This window comes from Trichechus manatus, unplaced genomic scaffold, assembly GCF_000243295.1.
Source record: "Trichechus manatus latirostris isolate Lorelei unplaced genomic scaffold, TriManLat1.0 scaffold00035, whole genome shotgun sequence".
NCBI lineage: Eukaryota > Metazoa > Chordata > Mammalia > Sirenia > Trichechidae > Trichechus > Trichechus manatus.
In genome coordinates this window covers 15,827,634-15,849,683 of record NW_004443971.1, presented here as the reverse complement: position 1 = coordinate 15,849,683, position 22,050 = coordinate 15,827,634, and the positions used below count along the sequence as shown (strand labels likewise).

The 22,050-nt window shown below is 38.5% G+C and overlaps 1 protein-coding gene across 4 annotated transcripts in view; it reads right to left on the bottom strand.

Moving 5' to 3' along the window:
• Positions 1-1,913: 1,913 nt before the first annotated feature.
• DDX59 (DEAD-box helicase 59) overlaps positions 1,914-22,050 on the bottom strand; it is a 25,640-nt gene continuing 5,503 nt past the window's right edge. For 3 of the 4 annotated variants that reach the window (XM_023730349.1, XM_004375315.2, XM_023730348.1), the window contains 5 exons: positions 16,940-17,029; positions 10,025-10,276; positions 6,638-6,790; positions 5,765-5,893; positions 1,939-2,443 (listed from right to left, as the gene is read on the bottom strand). In XM_023730349.1, coding sequence (XP_023586117.1) covers positions 2,180-2,443; positions 5,765-5,893; positions 6,638-6,790; positions 10,025-10,276; positions 16,940-17,029 — 888 coding nt within the window. In that variant the 3' untranslated portion in view covers positions 1,939-2,179. Of the gene's footprint in view, positions 2,444-5,764; positions 5,894-6,637; positions 6,791-10,024; positions 10,277-16,939; positions 17,030-22,050 lie in introns of all 4 variants that reach the window. The other variant, XM_023730350.1, reaches the window with a different exon arrangement.

Genomic DNA, 22,050 nt, shown 5'->3' with positions numbered 1-22,050 from the left:
TACCAATTATTATTTACACACACGGTGTAAAAAATTCCAACATTGCCGATATCTACTGTAAAATACCTAAATGAAACCCTCCATAGTCCCACCCCTCAACCCTACTCTCCAAAGATTCTCACTATTAACACAAAAGATTAAATTTATCCCCAGAGGCAATAAGATTCTGGCCAATGAGTCCTCTTCAAGCTTCTTTTAACTGTGTTTATTCCTAAAAACTGTCCAATTTTACTTTTCAATTTCAAAACTAGCTCAAATGTTTTCAAAGCACTCATGATTTAAAAAAAAAAAACTATGGTTAAATGAATCTGTTTACGGAGGCGGGATGAGAAGGCAGAAAGGGACAGGAGCTGGGTGAATGGACACGGGAAACCCAGGGTAGAAAGGGGGAGTGTGCTATCACATTACAGGGATTACAACTAGGATCACCTAACAATGTGTGTATAAATTTTTTATGAGAAACTAACTTGAGCTGTAAACTTTCACTTACAGCATAATTAAAAAAAAAAAAGAATCTGTTTAATATCTTCTGTCCAACTTCTCATTAATTAACTTTCACTTTCCTCTGGGTAGTGGGAGAGGAGAGCTAGTTAAATGCACTTCTACTCATATCCTTACAAATGACCCCAGCCTTCAGCCTCCCACTGTACCTCTGCTACAGGGTGCTGACACCTTAATAGTTGCCTGGTCCTTGTTTCCTTGAAATCAAACCTACTCAGCACTTAACAGTTATGCTACAAACAGAAATGGGGAGAAGAGAAAGAGGGAAGCCAGAGTCCAAGGGTTCATACACTCTTTGGAAAATCTCTGACCTCATTCTCTCCTTTGGGTGGAGACACCACTAAGAAACCACCTACACAGAGGTGCTAGTCTCTAGCTGGCTAAGCCTCCCCCATATTCCCTTGGGGAGGATGCTGCGGCTATAAAGTGCCAAAATTTGCTGACAATCTAAATTTCCCAAGTAATCTGATGCTAACAGTTTTTAAAGAAATGAAAGTATAGATGTATCAAAGCAAAACACCTATCCTTCCTTCCTTCCAATATTTAAAACTATTAATTGAATTAGCAAAGCAACATTAACATAAAACCATAATACCAAAGCAACATTTACATAATTTTACATTATTTTGACAAGCAGCCCATACTGAATATACAAAAAAAAACTGTTTACCAAGTGTTATGGATTGAATTGTGTCCCCTTAAATTGTGTCAACTTGGCTAGGCCATGATTCCCAATATTGTGTGAATGTCTGCCATTTTGTGATCTGCTGTGATTTTCCTATGTGTTGTAAATCCTACCTCTATGATGTTAATGAGGCAGGATTAGAGGTAGTTATGTTAATAACGCAGGACTCAGTCTATGAGATTAGGTTGTGTCTTAACCTCTTTTGAGATATAAAAGAGAGAAGTGAGCAGAAAGACAGGGGGACCTCATATCACCAAGAAACAAGAGCCAGGAGCATGCGTCCTTTGGATCTGAGTCCCTGTGCTTAGAAGTTCCTAGACCAGGGGAAGACTGATGACAAGGACCTTCCTCCTGAGCAGACAGAAAGTTTTCCCCTGGAGCTGGCGCCCTGAATTCAGACTTCTAGCATACTAGACTGTGAGAGAATAAAGTTTTCTTTGTTGAAGCCACCCACCTGTGGTATTTGTTATAGCCGCACTAGATAACTAAGACACCAAGCTGAAGAGAAAACAACCAAGGACAAACAAATACGTATTTCACGTTTATCTTTTAAAAGTAGTTCTATTTCTCCTAGATTCTATCATTTACTTTCTTTCAACAATAACCCAAGTGCCAATGGGACACTAAACAAAAAACCACCATTCTGAGGCAGACTCCTTGCTGTGGAGGTTTCTGGTTCTGAGACTGGCTCTAAGAAATATTTATTAAGAATAAAGTTGTTGTTGTTTTTTAAAAAAGGCTTCTTCAAAAGGAGAAAAAAAATTTTATTTAGCAATTATTTTCTGAAGTTGTTTTTAATTTATGAGAATTAAGAAGGGAAATAAATACAACTTTGCTGTAAAAGTTTTATATTCTGTTAAATTTTTGAAAATCATACATTAAAGTTTTTTAGTTCATGTACCTGTCCCATTTACTCAAACATCATACAGTAATAATATACAGATATTTTGCTAACAATATAAAATAAAAAATTTTTTGAAGTGGCACAACAAATCATTTTTGAGAATTACTTTTATCATGTTTTCTAATAATGTCCATAAGATTAGCTCCTGTAACCAGATTGCTCTGTGTCTGTTTAACTTTCTGCTGTTCCTTTCTCTTCTGGTCATGAAGGTAAGGGGAATTGAGTAACTGTGGGGGAAGAATGGTTCCTGTAGGTTTTACCCTTTTTGTAATATCCCAGAAAAGTCTTTTTGAATTGTTATTGATGAAAGTAATCGCTGTTCCTCTTTGCCCTAATCTTCCCACTCTTCCAACCTGAAATGAAATGCAAAGGATATTTTCAAAATATATTTAGAAAATCTTAATGTCTCCTGAAAGAAAGTAAAGACTATTGTTGAAAGAAGCTTTACTAAGATTAACATTCATTCTGATACCCTTTTTCAGTCTGTGGATCTCAATATACTTGTGAAATCAACTAAGTGGGATGCCATCAGTATATTTTTTATAAAAAGAACAAAATAAAAAATGTGAGTGATCACATATAGCAAAATTAAGTACTGTTTCTAAAACTTGTGTTTTAGTAACACCTGTGTGTGTGTGCATGCGCGTATGGGGTTCATAACATAAAGGTGTTTCCTACTGTGGGTAGGCTAAGGTTAAAAATTTTGAAAATCTCTGCATTAACCACAAGAGAACTATTTGCTTTAGAGCACTGAAGTGCCTTGGAATGTGAGATTTCAACTATTTCATTTTTACATAAAGTTGTTTCTCACTTTGACATAATCAAATTGACACAAATTTGTGATAGAGACCCATAATAAGGAAGAAAATTGATCTGTCTCCAAATAGATACTGTATTTTTATGCAAATAACATGTGTCTTCTATGTTTATTTGCCAACCGTGCCCTCCAGCCCAGAGGTATTTTCATAAGCATCACTATGCCAATTTTTTTTTTTTACATGTTGTTGTAAAAAAAAAATCGGCATAGCACACTTATGAAAATATCTTGCGGGGAGGGCGGGGGGATTGGGAGGGAGCCACGGTTGACAAACAAATGTAGAAGGCATGTGTTATTTGCATAAAAATACAGTTTAATAAAAATCTACTGAGAAACTCTTCAGAAGAGGGAGGAAAATAGACAATCATAGTCAATTTCTGCTCCTTAATTGAAATGTAGAATTTGGAAATACTTAAATGAATGGATGGTTCCTGCCAAAATACAGGGAATTCTTTAAAGTGCAAAAGAAATCTCTAAAAATGTTGACATGGGTTGTCTCCAGAGAAAAAGGCTGGAGAGAAGTGAGCCAAGGGAATGCTATTTTTTATTTTGAGCCTTAATTATTATGTGATTTATTTAATCAAGTGACTAAATTGTTCTGAGGCACCTCTGGGTGGGTTCAAACCACCAACTTTTCAGCCAGTATTGAGTGCTTAATTGTGTGCGCCACCCAAGGACTCCTCAATATATGTTACCATTTATTAAATAGCGGCTATTATGTATAATGATAAAGCCGTCTACTATATATTTAACAAAGAAAGCAAGGTGTGTAACAGTTGGCATGATATGGTTCCACTGATGTAAAAACTATAAAAGGATATGCACATATGTGTATGCACATACATCTATATGCATATTTTCTGCACAGTTAACTGGTAACACTCAAGGGTAGGACTAAGGGGATGGAAAAAAGAAGACTTACTTGTCATTTTATATCTTTTGCTCTTTGAATTGTATATATGTTATCGTGTGTATGTGCACTTCAATTATGGAAACATACGAACACCCAGAAACAGAACTAGATAAGCACAGGAATCAGGGGCCATTCTGAGTAGAAGCAGGAAACCCTACAACTTCAAAAATCCTTGAGGATTTTACTGTATTATAGCATGAAACCTGGGAATAATTAAGAGCCAAAGAGTTGACTTTGGGATATCAAGAAAAGGTTAAACAATTATAATCAGCATGCACTGTTTAAGACGCAGAAAAGCTTTTTAAATATTTTACTATTTTAGAAGGACTTCCATCTAAAATTATTAAAATAAAAATTTGAAAGAAAATAAACGAGTTAATTGAACAATCAACTCCTGTAGAATACTCAGTTCCCTGATGTGCAGGTAAATAAATGAAGTAGTGCCAAAAAAGGGGGAATGTACTAGGACTAATGAACCACAGCTACCAAGGCCTCCACTGGACTGAGTCCAGTACAGCTAGATGGTGCCCGGCTACCACCACTGACTGCTCTGACCAGAATCACAACAGAGGGTTCTGGACAGAGCTGGAGAAGGATGTAGAACAAAATTCTAACACACCCAAAAAAGACCAGATTTACTGGCCTAAAGGAGACTGGAGAAACCCTGAGAGTATAGCCCCCAGACACCCTTTTAGCTCAGTGGTGAAGTTATCTCCGAGGTTCACCGTTCAGCCTGGGAGTGGACAGCCCCGTAAAACCAAATAGGACTAATGAGGTACAACAGTCCAGTGACAAGGGCCAGAAAGCAGAAGGGGACAAAAAAGCTGGTGATAAGGAACCCAAGGTTGAGTAAGGATATTGTTGAGGTGTTGTGCGATTGTTAACCATTGTCACAGGGCAACATTTGTAGTAACTGTTAAATGAGAAACTATTTTGTCCTGTAAGCCTTCATCTTAAGTGAGAATAGCAGCACAATTGGAAGAGCATAGTCAATGTCACTGAACTGTGCATGTAGAAATTTTTGAAATGGTGTATCTCTGGCTATGTGTATTTTCACCAAAAAAAAAGGTTGAGAAGTTAAAGGGTTGACATGTTGTGGGGTTGTTAACCAATGTCATAAAACAATATGTGTACTACTGTTTCATGAGAAACTATTTGTTCTGTAAGCCTTCACCTGAAGTACAATTAAAAAAAAAACAAACAAAAAAAACCACTGAGTAAAAAAAAAGGGGGGGGATGTACTGCTGTATTATTAACTTTAAGTAAAAATAAAAGCAACAATACGTTAAAGGCACTAAAGGCATTTCAGTGGGTGATTCAAGAAAGTGTGGCATTTAGAGGTGATTCTAAGAACACAGGAGAAAGGTTTTACTTGAAGAGTTGGTAAGTGATGCCGGAGAAGGAAGCCGGGTAGCAGGCAGTGAGATAACGGAGCGCTAAGAGAAGGCTCTGTTTCTGCTAGAAAGAAGAGCTATTGTTATGTTTGGCAGCAAAGGAAGGGAACAAAACTTTAAAAGGTGAAAGACTAGAACAAACAAGGATAGGAAGCGGAGATGAAGACAAGATTCCTAAAAAAACAAATACTTTGAAGGGTCAATTTTATTTTGGCCAGATAGATCAGCTTCAAAGAATCTTTTTAAACACATTTTTTTTTTCTCTTTCCTGATTACAAAAGCCATTACTATGCTAAGAAAAATAAAAGAAATAAAAATAAGCCAAAAATCCACTGATTTTTTTTTTTTAATTAACTTTTTTGGGTTACTTACTTCCATTTTTCTACACATTTCAGATAGTTTTTTTTTTTTAAAATATTTAGTTTATATCCATACATATTTTAAAGCAAAAATATATAGTTTTATGTCCTAATTTTTTTACTTAACATTATGTTGACAACACTTTACCCAAGAAACCTCAACACGGTGCTAACATACTAAACCTCTTTACCTGATGCACGTACTCATCCATACTTGAAGGCATATCAAAGTTGACAACCAGCTTGACATTGATCAAGTCCAGGCCTCGTCCCAGGACTCCTGTGCTCACTACAACTTCATAGTCTCCTTCAAGCAATCCCTTTCCAGAAAAGCAACAAAATTTATTACTACAGGATTTATTTTACGTGGTTTTATTTAGTACAGCTATCTTTTCTTTGTTCAATGCTTACTGCAATACTGTTGTTGCAGTATCTTCTCAATAAGGTCTTTATATACCTGAAAAGTGATGTAGCTTAAGTTCCCTGACACCATCACCAACTGCCACTGAGTCGACCTCAACTCATGGCAACATCACGGGTTTCAGGGCAGAACTGCGCTCCATTCAAGCACATGCGTTTTCAAGGCTATGGCCTTTTGGAAGCAGGTTACCAGGTCTTTCTTCTGAGGTATTTCTGGGTGCGTTCAAACCACTAACCTTTTGGTTAGCAGTTGAATGCTTAACTGTTTGCACCACCCAGGAGCTCCCAAGTTCTCCCCAACCCCCATTAAACATATTCTATTAGATTACCCAGGCAAACCTTTTCCAAAGGTAAATTACTGCTTTGCCCCAGTCCAAACTGACCTGATTTCAGAAATGGTGGATTCTGAATTAGTAATCTATTTAGTACATGCTCCTTAGACAACAAAGCTGACTGCTCTTAAGATAATGAAGCCCGAAACAATGAGGCCTGAGCAAGAGGAGCAATTAACTGCTTGCCTGAAGTTCTCAGAGTTATTAAAACAAGGTCTGCCTTAAAAACCAGCTGGTAATATGGGGTCTTTTGAAAATGGGGCAAAACAGGTTTACAGGGAAGAGAAGAATATGCAATATTGAGTGTCAAACCTTCAGTATGTTTTTCCTTTCTATTTGTGACTTCTCCGAATGTACAGATATGCTTTTTAGGCCTGTGATTTTCTGAACTGCCTCACTCAACAGATCCGCTCCTAGTCTGCAGTCCACAAACACTAACACTGGAGGCTTAAACAGTTTCTTATCCTGAAAAATTAAAAACATATATTTAAAATTAGTCGTGTAACATAATTTACAATGGAAAATTTTTCTGAAAGCATTTAGTACAAGCCGCTTGTCAACAGGTTTATAAATATTGTTAAGGGGGGAAGCATATTCTGCTAAAATGAGCATTTTTTAAAAAATATGCACGAACAGAAGCCAGTTTATTGCCCTTCACATTTCTCCAGCATTTCATCAGTATTACAAGAATAATTCATAAATTTTAAGTGCAACTGATATAATTTACATACTGTTCAAAAGTCAGTAACAGCGATATTTACCTAAATAATGTATCTCAGTAACTATGCTGTACATGTATCGCCCACTTAGCAAATATCTGTTTAGAGATTTACAGTTAAAAAACTGTACTTCTCAAGAACAGACTAGCCAAGAGAGATGTTAAGTCCCTCCCCCAACCTTCTATACAAAAACTACTGGAGATTGTTGGAAGAAGAAAAATAATACTTCAGGAATAATTTCTATATATAAATGTCTTTCTGTAATACGGAAAAGAAAAACCAATGCTGCATTTAAACAGCATTTTTCATTGTTTTCTCTCTCTCTCTCTCACACACACACACACACACACACACACACACACATTTGATCTTCACAGAATTCTGAGGTAGGTAAAGTAATTTATTATTAATTATCTCCATCTAAAAACATTCTCTTAAGTGCTTTTAAAAATATAAACACAAAACAATAAAGATCATGGAAGAAAAAATAGGGACAACGCTACGGGCCCTAATACACGGCATAAATACGATACAAACCATAACAATGCACCAACACTAGCCGATAAACTAGATAACTGTGAGCTACTAAAAATTAAACACACTCATCAAAAGACTTCACCAAAAGGGTGAGAAAACGACCTACAGACTGGGAAAATTGTTTGGCTATGACGTACCTGACAAGGGTCTCATCTCTAAAATCTATAAAATACTTCAACACCTCAACAACAAAAAAGACAAATAATCCAATTTAAAAATGGGCATAGGATATGAATGGACACTTCACCAAAGAAGACACTCAGGCAGCTAACAGACACATGAGGATATGCTCGCGATCAAGAGCCATTAAAGAAATGCAAATCGAAAGTACACTGAGATACCCTCTCACCCTAACATTACTGGCACTAATCAAAAAAAAAAGGAAAAAAAATGTTGGAGAGGTTGTGGGGAGACTGGAACTCTTATGCACCGCTGGAGGGAATGTAAAATGGTACAACCACTATGGAAAATGATATGGCATCTCCTTAAAAAGCTAGAAATAGAAATACCATATGATCCAGTAACCCCACTCCTAGGAGTATGTCCTAGAGAAATAAGGGTCATCACACATATAGACATATGCGCACGCATGTTAACTGCAGCATTATTCACAATAGCAAAAAGATGGAAATGACCCAAATGCCCATCAACAGATTAATGGATAAACAAATTATGGACATACACACAATGGAACACTACGCAATGATAAAGAATAATGACGAACCCGCGAAACATCTCACAAGATGGATGAATCTGGAGGGCATTATGCTGAGTGAAATAAGTCAATCACAAAAGGACACATATTATATGAGACCACTATTATAAAAACTCAAGAAAAGGTTTACACACAGAAAAAAAAACAATCTTTGATGATTAGGAGGGAGAGGAAGGGCGGGGAGGGTAATCACTAACTAGATAGTAGACAAGTGTTAACTTTGGTGAAGGGAAAGACAACACACAATATAGCACAACTTGATCAAGGCAAAATCATAGAAGCTTCCCAGACACATCAAAACACCTTGAGGGACAGAGTTCCTGGGACTGAGAGCTGGGAATCACGGTCTCGGGGGACATCTAGGATAGGTCTATTGGCATAACATAGTCCATAGAGAAAATGCTTTACATCCTACTTTGGTGAGTAGTGTCTGGGGTCTCAAGAGCTTGCAAGTGGCCATTTAAGATACATCTATGGGTCCCACCCTGTGCGAAGCAAAAGAGAATGAAGAAAACCAAAGACAGAAGAAAAATACTAGTTCAAAAGGACTAATGAACCACAGCCTCCACCAGCCTGAGCCCGGAAAAACTAGATGGTGCCTGGCTACCACCACCAATCACTCTGACAGGGATCGCAATAGAAGGTTCCGGATAGAAAGGGAGAAAAATGTAGAACAAAATTCAAATTCACATACACACACAAAAAAACCAGGCTTACTGGTCTGACAGAGACTGGAGGAACCCCTGAGACTACAGCCCCCAGACACCTTGCTGACTCAAAACTGAAGCCATCTTTCAGCCAAAGATTAGACAGGCCTATAAAACAAACACACGTGAGGAACTTTCTTCTTAGTTCAATCAAGTATACAAGACCAAACGGGCAACATTTGCCCAAAAGCAAAGACGAGAAAGCAGCAAGGGACTGGCAAACCCCACAAAAGGATACAGGGAACCCAGGTTGGCAAGGGAAAGGGGAAGAGTGCTGACACAATGTGGGCATTGCAACCAATGTCACAAAACAATCTGTATATAAATCTTTGAATCAGAAACTAATTTGTCCTGTAAACTTTCACCTAAAGAACAATAAAATTAAAAAAAAATTAGTTGAATTGTTATTGAGACTACATTATCTCATCCCCATTATGGATATAACATATTTTAACGATTCTTATATGAATGCGACCCAGTTAGATGTTCTGCACGACAATGAAAAGAACAAAGTGCTACTAAGAACTATCTGAAATCTGGGCAACAAAAAGTCAGCACATTTAAAGGCAAGATTCAGTTGTAGCCTTGGCAACAGATGGAACAAGCTGAACTTCTTTCTATCTGCAAGTCTCCTAATGACACTGTGTGGTTCCTGATATTAGAGAAAAGCAACTTTATTGCTACTATCATTCACATCCCTGCCACTTTATCTCAGTATCATTCAAGAGTGACTAGTTAGCAACAGGTAGTGATGCTCCAGGGAGACACAGTTACTTCTGTATGTCTGAAGGGACAGTAAGTGGAGAAAAATTCTATTAGTAACACTTCACTGATCTCCAGTACACCAAAATGGCTCAATCTGCAAAACTATATGGGGCAGCAATGCATTAAATTAGCTACAATAAGTCCCCTTTGAAGACTGGAATGCGCTTTAATGAAGTGCTCAGATTCGTTACAAAAAGAAAAAAAATATATATATAAACACAATCTACAAAACTGGGGTGACTGCTTTACTACTCACATTTAAAATTTCAAATAATTTTTTCTTTTTGGATGGTTCTTCTATCCATAAAATAATCTGGCGTACATTGGAACAAGGCAGGTTCTTTTCTCCAGTGGTAATTCTCACAGGATTATGCAAAAGTTGGCTTGCTAGTTGTTCCATGCTAGTCGGAATTGTGGCTGAAACCAAAATGGTCTGACAATCATTAGGAACATTTTCCAAAATGTCAAGCACCTGTTGTTGAAAGCCCATCTTTAACATGGTATCAGCCTGAAATAAAACCATTTGTAAGTTAGTGCTGCTTGCCATTAAACCCCAGAGCCACCATATGAAAGACTGGTATAATTAAGAATACAAAAATTAAACACTTTTACACAGAAAAATATACCACAATGTCAAAAGACACAGGACCTATTGGGAAAAACTATATATATTTATATACAATTACATATCATGGAACTATATATATTTACTATGATTCTGCAAAGATTTTCATTATAAACCCCAAAATCCACTGCCCTTGAGTTGATTCCAACTCATGGCACCCCTTATGGACAAAGTAGAACTGCCCCATGTGGTTTCCATGGCTGCAATCTTTAAGAAAGCTGACTGCAACATCTTTCTCCCACAGAGCAGCTGATGGGTTCAACCCTCTGCCCTTTCAGTTAGCAGCCGAGCACTTAACCACTGCACCACCAGGGCTCCCTTATTTTCATTACAACATTATTAGTAGTAGCAAAAAACCATACACATCCTAATTGTCCATCAACAGGGGATTTGGTAAGTAAATCATGGTATACATATTGGAACACTGCTGATATAAAAAAAAAAAATCAGAAGGTCCTTTATTAAATGATACAGAATAATTGTTAAGAGTGAAAAAGCAAACTACAGAACATTATGTTATCTGTGTATACACTCAAGAAACATAATTGCTAACAATGGGGAGAAGGACTAAAGCCTGTGGTGCGGAAGGCAACTTCGTTTTTCATTTTACAGTGTTTTGCGCAGCTTCAATTTTTTTTTTTTTAACCATGAACACATTACTATATTTATAATATTACTTTAAGTTAAAACATTTAATGTTGGGGGCCTTCCACTTCTGTATTGTTGGTTTTTTTAAAAAAACATGTATTCCTAAACAAAAAAATATCTTCTCTTTAAGTTAGTACTGCTTTCAAAAAATAAAGATTAAGGCTATCTTGATTTTCAAATACAATTTAGGTGTCTATAATTTGGGAACACTAAAATATTTAATACTTCATTAAGGCATTGTACTGTCAAAGTCTGAACAATCATTTTAATATTATCATAAAAAATACAAAATAATCATGACTAACTGGCTTTGAATCCTGGCTCCACCTATGACCTTGTATAAATTAATTAATGGCTTTATCCTTTAGTTTTTTCCCTTTGTAAATGGGAATAATAGTGCAGGTACTCCCCAACTTATGACACGGTTCCCTTCCGATGACTCTGTTGTAAGTAGGTTCTAATGTAAGTAAAATATCTCTTTTTTTTTTCTTCAGTATTATTGCCTTTTATAAACAGTTACCTTTATAAATCCAATCTTTATTTGTCTTTGGGGGTTGGAAACATTACATATAAACTTACAGATATGATGACATCAGCAAATTACATGCTGCAACACTGTATGTAGTACGTATTACTGACAAGAAGATGCACCAAAAAAAGGACAGTCATAAGTGCGGTTCGTCATAACTCAAAAAGTCACAAGTCAGGGACCATCTGTACCTACCTTAGGAGCTCTGGTGGTACAGCGGTTAAAGTGCTCGGCTGCTAATCCAAAGGTCGGCAGTTTGAAACCACCAGCCCCTCCAAGAGAAAGATGTGGCAGTCGGCTTCCGTAAAGATTACAGCCTTGGAAACCCTATGGGGCAGTTCTACTCTGTTCTACAGGGTTGCTATGTGTTGGAATCGACTCAACAGCAATGGGTTTTTAATGGGTTTACCTCATAAGGTAGATATGAGTATTAATGCGGTAAAGTATAAAAGTATATATACTTATGAGAGTACAACATAGTCTCAGCCAATGTTTCAATTAATTATGAAGCCTAGAAAATACACACACACACAATCTATGTGTCTTCCAAACACCCCCCACCCCTTTTCCTTAATAATGCCACCAAGCACCTCTGTAGATGGGCTTCTCTTGGCCATTAGAAATAAATTCCTTCAGCTCCCTTTCTCACTCAAGCTTCCTAAAAGAGCAGTCTAGATCTGCTGTCTCCATTCCTCCATGTTCTCATATCCCAGGCCCTGTTCAACCCACTAGTCCTCGCATCTCTCACCTCACTGGAACCACTCTCCTTCAAGCCGTCAGTGCCTCCCCAGCTGTCAAACTTAACAACTAGTTATTAGGCTTCATTTTACCTTTTTTTAAAAAATCTTTTTAAAGATATTTTTATTTTTTCTAATAATAAAATTAATATCCTCACTGTATAAAACTTGATAAATACAGAAAAGTATAAAGAACTAAACTTCCTATTATTCCACACTGCAAACATCACAACAGCCTCCCTTACTTCCAATCTCTCCTAAACACGTTTGGAAATCTGTCACTCCACATCCATCCCATACTCCCTTCTCTTCAAGCAGCTGGACAGATCCTTCTAGACCACAAATCAGATCTTGCTATTCCTCTACTTAAACCTTCCAGTAGCTTCCCATCAAACTTGGAATAAAATCTAACTCCTAATCATGGCTTAAACGTCCGACAAGTTCTCGTCCTTGCCGTCTCCTCTGACTTCATCTCTTACCACTCTCGCCCATCACTCTCCATGACCCTGCCACACCAGCTTCCTGTCTGTCCCTAAATGCCTCACGCTCATTCCCACGTTAGCGCCTGTGCACTGGCTATTCTCTCTGTCCGAAAGTCTACCCTACAGATGGATCTTCACATGGCTAGCTCCTTCTCAGTCATATCTCAGCATGAACGTCACCTTCCTCAGAAAGCTATCCCCTGACCACCAAGCTAAGGTAACCCCCAGGTGTCTGCCATATTACCTTATGTACATTTGCCACAGCTCCATGAGACAGAGTGCTCATCTGCTTCACTTGCCATTGTATACCCAGAACCAAGAATAGTGTCTAACACATAAAAAGACCTAAAAATGTATTCGATAAACGTAAGCATACTCATTAATTCTAAGCACTTAACAAGTACCTAACTATAGGTCAGGCACTTTGTTAGTCAGTATGTCCCAAACCTCCTTAAGAATCACCCAGAATGAGTTTAAAGGATTCCTGGGACACAACTCAGACCTAAACAAAAAAAAAACAAAAAAACAAAAACAAAAAAAAACAACCCACTGTCATTGAGTTATGTCCACTCACAGAGACCCTATGGGGCAGAGTAGAACTGCACCATAAGAGTTTCCAAGGCTGTAAACCTTTTTCTAGGGATACAGCAGGAAACACAATATGAAAGAAATAATAAAGTCTGTAAAGAGCTCAACAGAACAGACAGGAAAGCAAGCCTGAAGTCTGTCTGTGGAGGAAGGTTTCACAGAGTCACAGGCACTAAAAGAAGGAAGAGGTGGTGGCTGGGGTGGAAGAGCATTCTAAGCCAAAGGGCAGGCATGAGCGAGACACAGAGGGTGACAGCAAGTTCTTCTAATTCCAAAGGAATTATCTTTTTTTTTTTTTTTCTCATTCCTGACCATTCTAGTGGCCTCACCCTCCTCTTTGTGTTCTCTCTTCTTCCGGGATATTATTCATTCCTAGCTCCTCTCTGGTCTCTCAGACTACTTCTGTTTACTGACTCAACTTCCAAACTCCAGGCCCTTAGCCCTAGTCTTTATCTCTCTCTCTGCTTATTTCTCTCTCAGCTTCCTCCCTTAGAGAAACCATTACATCTCATGGATTCTGACACACATTTCCAATATCTACAGAATACTTCCTCTTAGAAAGCTCATCGCTCACATGAAATCCAACGTGTCTAAAACCAAACTCAAATAGTACCAAGACTCCACCCCTTGCCCAATTGCCCTTTTTTAAAATTAAAGGCACAACTATTCTTTAATTTATGGAGTCATTTCTAACGCCTTCCTGTTCTTCCCCTCTCATATTCAGTCATCACAAGACTCATAAATTATATACAGTGACTCTCAGACTTAACCCTTCTTGACTCCAACCGCCTCCACCCTGCCCCTGACCCTTTTTATCTCTTGTCTGTATTACTGGCTACTCTGTCTCTGATTCTGTCTTCTTTAATTTCTCTTGCACAGAGCAGCAGAACAACCTTCCTAAACCACCACTTTCAACATGCTACACCCCAACTCAATAATTTAGAAAGCCTCATTGTCTCCCACATCAAATCCAGATTCCTCTGTCTGCCTTTCATGGCCCTCTATAATTTGACCCCACCCTAACTATGCAACCTTACTTCCTATTATTTCTCAAGAACTTTCCAGGCTGGCAAGTCTCTGCTCTGCCCTCGCCACACACACACTCTGACTTTCGTTCTCTGCTTGTGTTAGGCTCTTCACCTGGAAGAGTTAATAGAGATTCTAGTTTTCTAAATCCTTTCCCATTTTTCAAGGCCCGGGTCAAATCTCCTTACTTCTGAGAAGCCATTTTTTTAAGTGCCAGTAAATTTATTTTCTCATTTCTCCTCCCGACCCTTATTTGTCCTGAACAATTAGCGTATCATATACAGTCCTATTATTTTACTTACTACCCACACACAAAAAAACCATTGCCATTGAGTCGATTCTGACTCATAGCGGTCCTATAGACAGAGTAGAACTGCCCCACAGCGTTACACGGAAGTCAGCAAACTACAGCTCCTGGGACAAATTTGGCCTTCTGCTTTTTTAAATAAAGTTTTTTGGAACAGTCACACCTATTCATTATATATTGTCTATGGCTGTATTGAGTAGTTGCTACAGAGGCCATAGAGCCCCACACTCTAATATATTTACTACCTGATTCTTTACAAAAAAAGTTTGCTGATCTCTGATCTACATCATACATTTCAGTACCTTATCTCAGTACCAGTATATATGATAATGTTCTTGCTTTTATTTCAAGTCTATGTGTCTTTTCTCTCCAAAAAGATTTCAGCACCTTGTAATCTTGAATGGTATTTAAAACTTCTCTGTGATGCCAACCGAACTTCTCTGGAATTGGTCAATCTGTACGTAAATAACACTTCTGGGCTTACTTCAATTTCAGTGCAGAACCAATTTTGTTGTTTACCAGCTCATTCCTCCTCTAAAACACAGAACTCATATTCCTTAAATGCCGAGGAGCCGGAAGCAAGGCTGCACATGGATATTTCTTTTGTACCATAACAATGAACACAGCACCAATGTGATCTATGAAACCTTGTTAATTAGAGAAAACAAAAATGTTGAAGAGAAGTGAGGGTGAATGGGACCTAACTTTAAATGCCATATAACACTCATCTATTAGGTTCATGAGATGAGAAGAACTTAAGAACATGGGCTTACCATCAAAGGGAAGCCCAGTCATACTTTCGGGTTACTGTAAGTCTGATGATATTCAGATACAAGAAATTAGTTCCATCAAAAGAACATGCTAGGCATAGGGCAACATGTGTACTAACTGTTAATAAGAAACTATTTTGTTCTGTAAACCTTCATCTAAAGTGAGAATAGCAGCACAACTGGAAGAATGTAATCAATGTCACTGAATTGTGCATGTAGAAATTTTTGAAATGGTGTATCTCTGGCTATGTATATTTTCACCAAAAAAAAAAAAAAAAGGTCAAGAAGGGAGAGGGTTGACATGTTTTGGGGTTGTTAACCAATGTCATAAAACAATATGTGTACTGACTGTTTAATGAGAAACTATTTGTTCTGTAAACCTTCACCTAAAGTACAATTAAAAAAAAAAACATGCTAGGAAAAACTGATTTAACAGCACTTTTTAAAGGACTGAATAATACTGTTTTACATTTATACAGAACTTTCAGTTTATAAGATATTTTCAGTCATTATTTTATCCTCACCGATTAAATGACTTCCCCAAGGTCTCACAGTAGGTGGCGTAAAGGCTCAAACCTCAGTTCTGCAGGTCTTGGCTACCATGTTCTTATCACTCCTCTGGTACCTGCTGCTACTTACTGGGGCCCCAGAAGGCAGGCTCATTAGTGAGCACCTGGCACCCCACCTTTCCGATCACTGCTGGTAAGCCAGGCCTCTGCTGTGTCCCTGCCTGTGGGACAAGCGTGCAGGCAGATGTGCCCTGCAGGCAGGAATGACACAGGCCCAGTGCGGGCTTGCGTATGGCTTTGTGCTCTCATGCTGGTTCACAAGGTGGACTATCATGAAATAACAACACACCTCATCTTATTAAGCAAAACGAAAGCAGCAAAATGATTAAGTTGTATGTGTAACAGACAATCACAACTACAGATGAATATATATTTTCACAAAAAAGGAAAAAGAAAGAAATAATAAAGGCCATCCAAGTTACTTCTAAGCATCAAATCTTTAAAAATCTTATTGCGAATACAGTATCCACTGAATTTATGTTTTCTGTCAGTAAGGAAAAGACAGCTAAAGTTTAACTATAGTGCACCATACCTTTGTTTGGAGCCCTGGTGGCACACTGGTTGAGAGCACAGCTGTTAACACAAAAGGTGGGCAGCTCGAATCCACCAGGCACTCCTTGGAAACCCTATGGGGCAGTTCTACCCTGTCCTATAGGGTCGCTGTGTGTCGGAATCCACCTGACAGCAGTGGTTTTATATCTTAGTTTAAGCTGCATGTTGGAGAGATACCAGCTTAAGAACTTCTACTGCAATTTTTTTAAAAAAATTCTTGAATTATTTTTCCTTTGGGAGAGAAAACGTCTGAATACACAATGAAAGCATGTAACTATTACAAACTTTTCATAAATTATTTAAAATTATATAGCTAATGTTTTTTAAACATTACTTACTTCATCTACTACTACAATTTTTATATTGCAGAGTTCTACAGCGCTCTGTTTTATTATATCCAGAAGTCGCCCAGGGGTTGCTATGATAACCTGAATGAAAGAGAAAAAGAAAATTAAAAAAAAAGTAGAAATTAGTTAATATTCACTCATTCATTTATTCTATATTTATTGAGTGGGTATTACTATGTGCCAGATACACTGTGTTAAGCACTTGGAATTCAATGATGAGTAAGTCAAACATAGTTCCTGATCTCACGACTATATATATATTTATAATATAAAGTGTGGTGCCATAGATCGCTTTTGTGTGGCCCTTGTAGCCATGGTCTTGTAACTCTCACCCAAGTGATTGGGCAGGACTGTGTAACAGGGTTAACTGTGGCTCACAAAAGGGACTGGTCATCCCACTGGGTTTGAAATGAGCCATCCCAGAGGCAGGAAAGGGAAGAGCCCACCACCACCAAGGAAGGAGAGACTGGCAAAAGAGACCCAAGGAGACAGCGCAGTGGGCTTCCTGGCCCATGGGGCGAGAAAGCTGAGTGCCTCTGGGCAGAGACGGAGTGCCAGGGAGATGCATGCCTGTGAGCACAGCTGGGAAGAGGCTGTCCTGATGGAAGAACTGTATTCTGAGTGTTCCTGAGCCTGAACTGTAACTGTTACTTCCCTAAAAAAACCCATAATCGTGACTATTGTCTGTGAGTTGTGTGTGGCCACTGCAATAAATTATTAAACCCAGCAGAGAAATAGAGAGTGCCGGTGGAGGGACGGTTGGTGTCAGAATTGGTAAGGATGGTGGAGAGAGGAGGCTTGTTAGGCCTCCACCTCATGGGAGTCAGCCTTACGCTGTTCATCTTGGTTCTCCTTCCCCTTTGTGTGGCTGGAGGCAGTCAGACACCTCCCCCATGCCATTATTATATAAAGGGAAAGACAAATAAATAAATGCTCATGAGATAAGTACAGTATGCAGTAAGAACCCACTTGGAATGGACCTATCCAGCCTCAGAGGAGCCTTGGTGGCACAGTGGTTAAGCGCTCAGCTGCTAACTGAAAGTCTGGCAGTTCAAACCCACCAGTCACTCCACAGGAGAAAGATGTGGTAGTCTGCTTCCATAAAGATTTCCAGCCTTGGAAACCCTATAGGGCAGTTCTACTCTGTCCTATAGGGTTGCTATAAGTCGGAATCAACGTGAAGGCAACATGTTTTTGTTTATCCAGCCCCATACACACTTGACTACCTGCTGAAAGGATGGCGGTTCCAACCCACCCAGAGGCACCTTGGAAGAAAGGCCTGGAAATCTGCTTCTGAAAGGTCATAGCCTTGAAAACTCTATGGAACAGTTCTACTCTGACACCCATGGGTTGCCATGAGTCAGAACTGATGTGACAGCAACTGGTTTGGTTTGGGTTTTTATTCAGCCCCACCTAACACTTAAGCTAAAACCTCAAGGACTAATGGGAGTGAGGAGGGTGAGGAGTGGTCTAGACAGAGGGAGAAGCACCTGAGAAGGTTCCCAGGCTGCGCAACCAGTGAGGCACGCCTGTGGTGAGCTGGGGGTGGAGGGCATAGGATGAGGCTTGAGAAGTTGACAGGGACCAGAATAGGAACGGCCTTGCGGGCAGTGTGACCACTATCTAGCTCTGTGAACAAGTGCAAATTCCTTAGCCTCTTAGGGCCTATTATTTCATTTCTAAATTAAGAGGTTGCTTTCAGCTCTTCATGGTTTTATAATTCATTAGTTGAAGTAGTGGTTAAAAAAGTAAGGGCTCTTTAGTCAAACAAACCTAGGTAGGAAATGTAGCTCTAGCATTTAATAATGGAGTGAGTCTCTGTTCTCAAATAAGACAGCACTTGACACAAAGTGGAGTTGTAAATGATCTAATAAATTCCACTGTATTCCATTTTTCAAATACACACTGAAAGGATGGCAGAATCACTGAAAACGATAAAATCTCAGAATTATAAGGATCTGGATCCACAAAACTATAGGGTTCTGCTTAGGTCCTTCAGCAATACCATAAACATTTACAATAAATTCATTATTTTGAATTGAGCTCACCCCTTCTATTCCCCTTCTTTTTTCCTCTGCTGGTTTGGAAGTTATAAATGCTTTTTTTAAAAAATTATTCTTTTAGTGTTTCTCCTCGAATTTTAACAAACATATATAACTTAATAAAGTCTAAAGTTAATCAACATTTTTACTTTTTTCTTGCATAATCAAGGACAAATGCTTTAAGTCAACCACATCTCTTCTGCACTTATATGCTACTGTTAGCCAGTATTTTACTTCTATCTACTTTTTCTTAAACCCCTAAAATGTTAATTATTATTACTATTTTTTTCAGGAAATGTTTGTTTAGATTTACCCACACGTTTACCATTTCCTTTGCTCCCCACTCTCTCTTCCACCCCACACCCTCCTTCTGGAATCATTCTCCTTCTTTGCAGAATCTCTTAGTTTAGAAGTTCCTTTACTTGGTCCATTGGTAATGCACTCGGTTTTGTTTATCTGAAAAAGGTCTTTATTTAGCCCTTGCTCTTGAAAGATAGTTTTGCTGAGCAGACAGTTGTTTCAGAGAGGGTGTCCATGAGGGAGCACACCCTGGTGTGGGGAGGGGGACTGGCAGAAGGGTGAGGAAGAAGTCTCCACAGAAGGGCAGCCCTGCACAGGCAGCCCTGCATGGGACACTGGAGCCTAAGGGGGTGAGGAAGGTATGTTACGGGGAGGGGAAATGCCCCAGCTTGAACTGGTCAAGTCCAGGGAGGAGGGTATCACTGTGAAGAAGGGGGCAGTGGTGATGATAGGAGATTGGTTACATATAGGGGGATTTATCAGATGAATAAAATATAAAGGATAACAAATGACAGGTTTCTTACTTTCAGAAAAGGAAGTTACAAATACGGAAACGGAAAACCTAAAATGAATCTTCTGCGTGGAATCAGAATTGGAAGTATCCACATACACTCATGGTCTCCAATAAACATATATATAGGAATCCATACACATGCATCTATTCCCTAGCTCTATCCACTGAGATGTCCTGGAAGCAGTGATAGCCCAAGAACAATGAGCAGCACACCTTGAGCCCAGATCTTGGTTTCTAAATACTATTCTCTACTGAAAAAAAACAGGGCTCCTCGGAGAAAGGCATGATTCCTAGGGAAACAACAAGATGAGCCTGAAAAGTAACAAACTAATCAAAGAATAATGAGGATATAATAAAAGGACACAGAAACCAACTTGAAGGGGCACCCACCCCACTGGTCAAGTTAGGACAGTGAAGTATCAAAATAAATGATAGTTAACAATTATAGCCTTTGAATAAGATAGGAAACCCTGAGTCCATAATGATATAGATAGATAAATGGATGAAAGAAACAAAGAGAGAAAAAGAGTGATAGGGTTTGGTGAAGAACAAAAAAAATACATACTAACTATGAAAGAGGAAAAAAACCTTTACACTTACTTTACAGATCCCATCACCAATCCAGGGACACATTGAAATTGTGTGAAATCTAAAAGGATGCAATGTAAAGAATAAAGCATCTCTTCCATGATATTCCTGTCAAAGATACATAACTTGACTCTAATCAATTGAGGTACGTTCTTCAAAGTAAGTATCACGTAACCTCAAAAGTGTCAGGATCATCGGAAAAGAGGAAAGACTGAGGAAGAACTGTTCCAAATTGAAGGAGATGAAAGACACATGTCAACTAAATGCAAAGCACAATTCTGAACTGGATCCCTGTGCTATTAAAAAAAATCTGATGGGACAATTAGCAAAACTTGAATAGGGTCTGAGGAGCAGATGATATCAATGTTAATTCCTAATGTATTCAGGTGTATCAAGGTTAATTTCCTAACTCTACAATTGTATTGTGGTTATAGAGGATAATGTTTTTGATTGTAGCAATCACACACTGAAGTTTACAGGGGTAATGGGCATCATGTTACGAACTTATTTTAAAAGTCCCAGGGGGAAAATAAACTATGCTATACTTGTAACTTTCGAGAAAATTATCAAAACACTGTGCCCACTCATACACGTTACCTTCTAGACGGTATATGCTGCAGACTACTACCAGTGCATTAACTTATTTTTTTTAGATCTCAGAAAGAAGCTTTTCTGTAGCTTCTTGGTCATTTTTGTTTAACCAAAGGGTACCCTGGGAAGGCCAGGTTAGTTGATTAAAAGCTATTAGAATTTGTGGCTACTTATCCATGTGAATCAGGGTCTTCTCTGCTTTGTGCAATGAAAATGCATTACTGAGGAGGCTGATAGGAATCTGCAGTTAAAATCCATTACCCCAACTTGAAAGCTGATGTCCATCAAAAACATTTTTGTTTAGAGACTGGAGAAACCCCGAGAGTATCACCCCTGGACACTCTTTCAGCTCAGTAATGAAGTCACTCCCAAGGTTCACCCTTTAGCCAAAGATTAGACAGGCCCATAAAACAAAACGAGACTAAAGGGGAACACGAGCCCAGGGGCAAGGACCAGAAGGCAGGAGGGGACAGGAAAGCTGGTAATAGGGAACCCAAGGTCGAGAAGGGAGAGTGTTGACATGTTGTGGGGTTATTAACCAACGTCATAAAACAATATGTGTACTAACTGTTTAATGAGAAGCTAGTTTGTTCTGTAAACCCTCATCTAAAGTACACAAAAATTTAAAAAAAGGTGCCACCCATTGGATGTTTCTTTTTAATAATGGGAAATTTGGCTAACGCTTATTAAAATTTTATTTCTACATGTAACACTTTATTACACTGAAAAACTATATAAAATGCATTTTTAGCTCCTGGGACCAGTTCTCTCTCTCCTCACCTTCCAATTAAAAGACTTGAATATATAAGAATCTATACAAAATCTGTAAAAAGAAATTTGTTTTAACTCTTACAGCCCACAGATACCCTATTTGATAATAATGATACTGATGATTTGATATTAATGATTTGTTTAATGATGGCTGCCTGGTTAAGAGCTATTTAAGCAATTGTTTACGTTTTAAAAAATCTTATTACATATTTGGACCATTGTTTATTCAGAAACAGCAGTTCACCTGTTGTGATTTAGTGCCTAGAGCAAAGTAACATAAAATTAAGGGTTTGCCC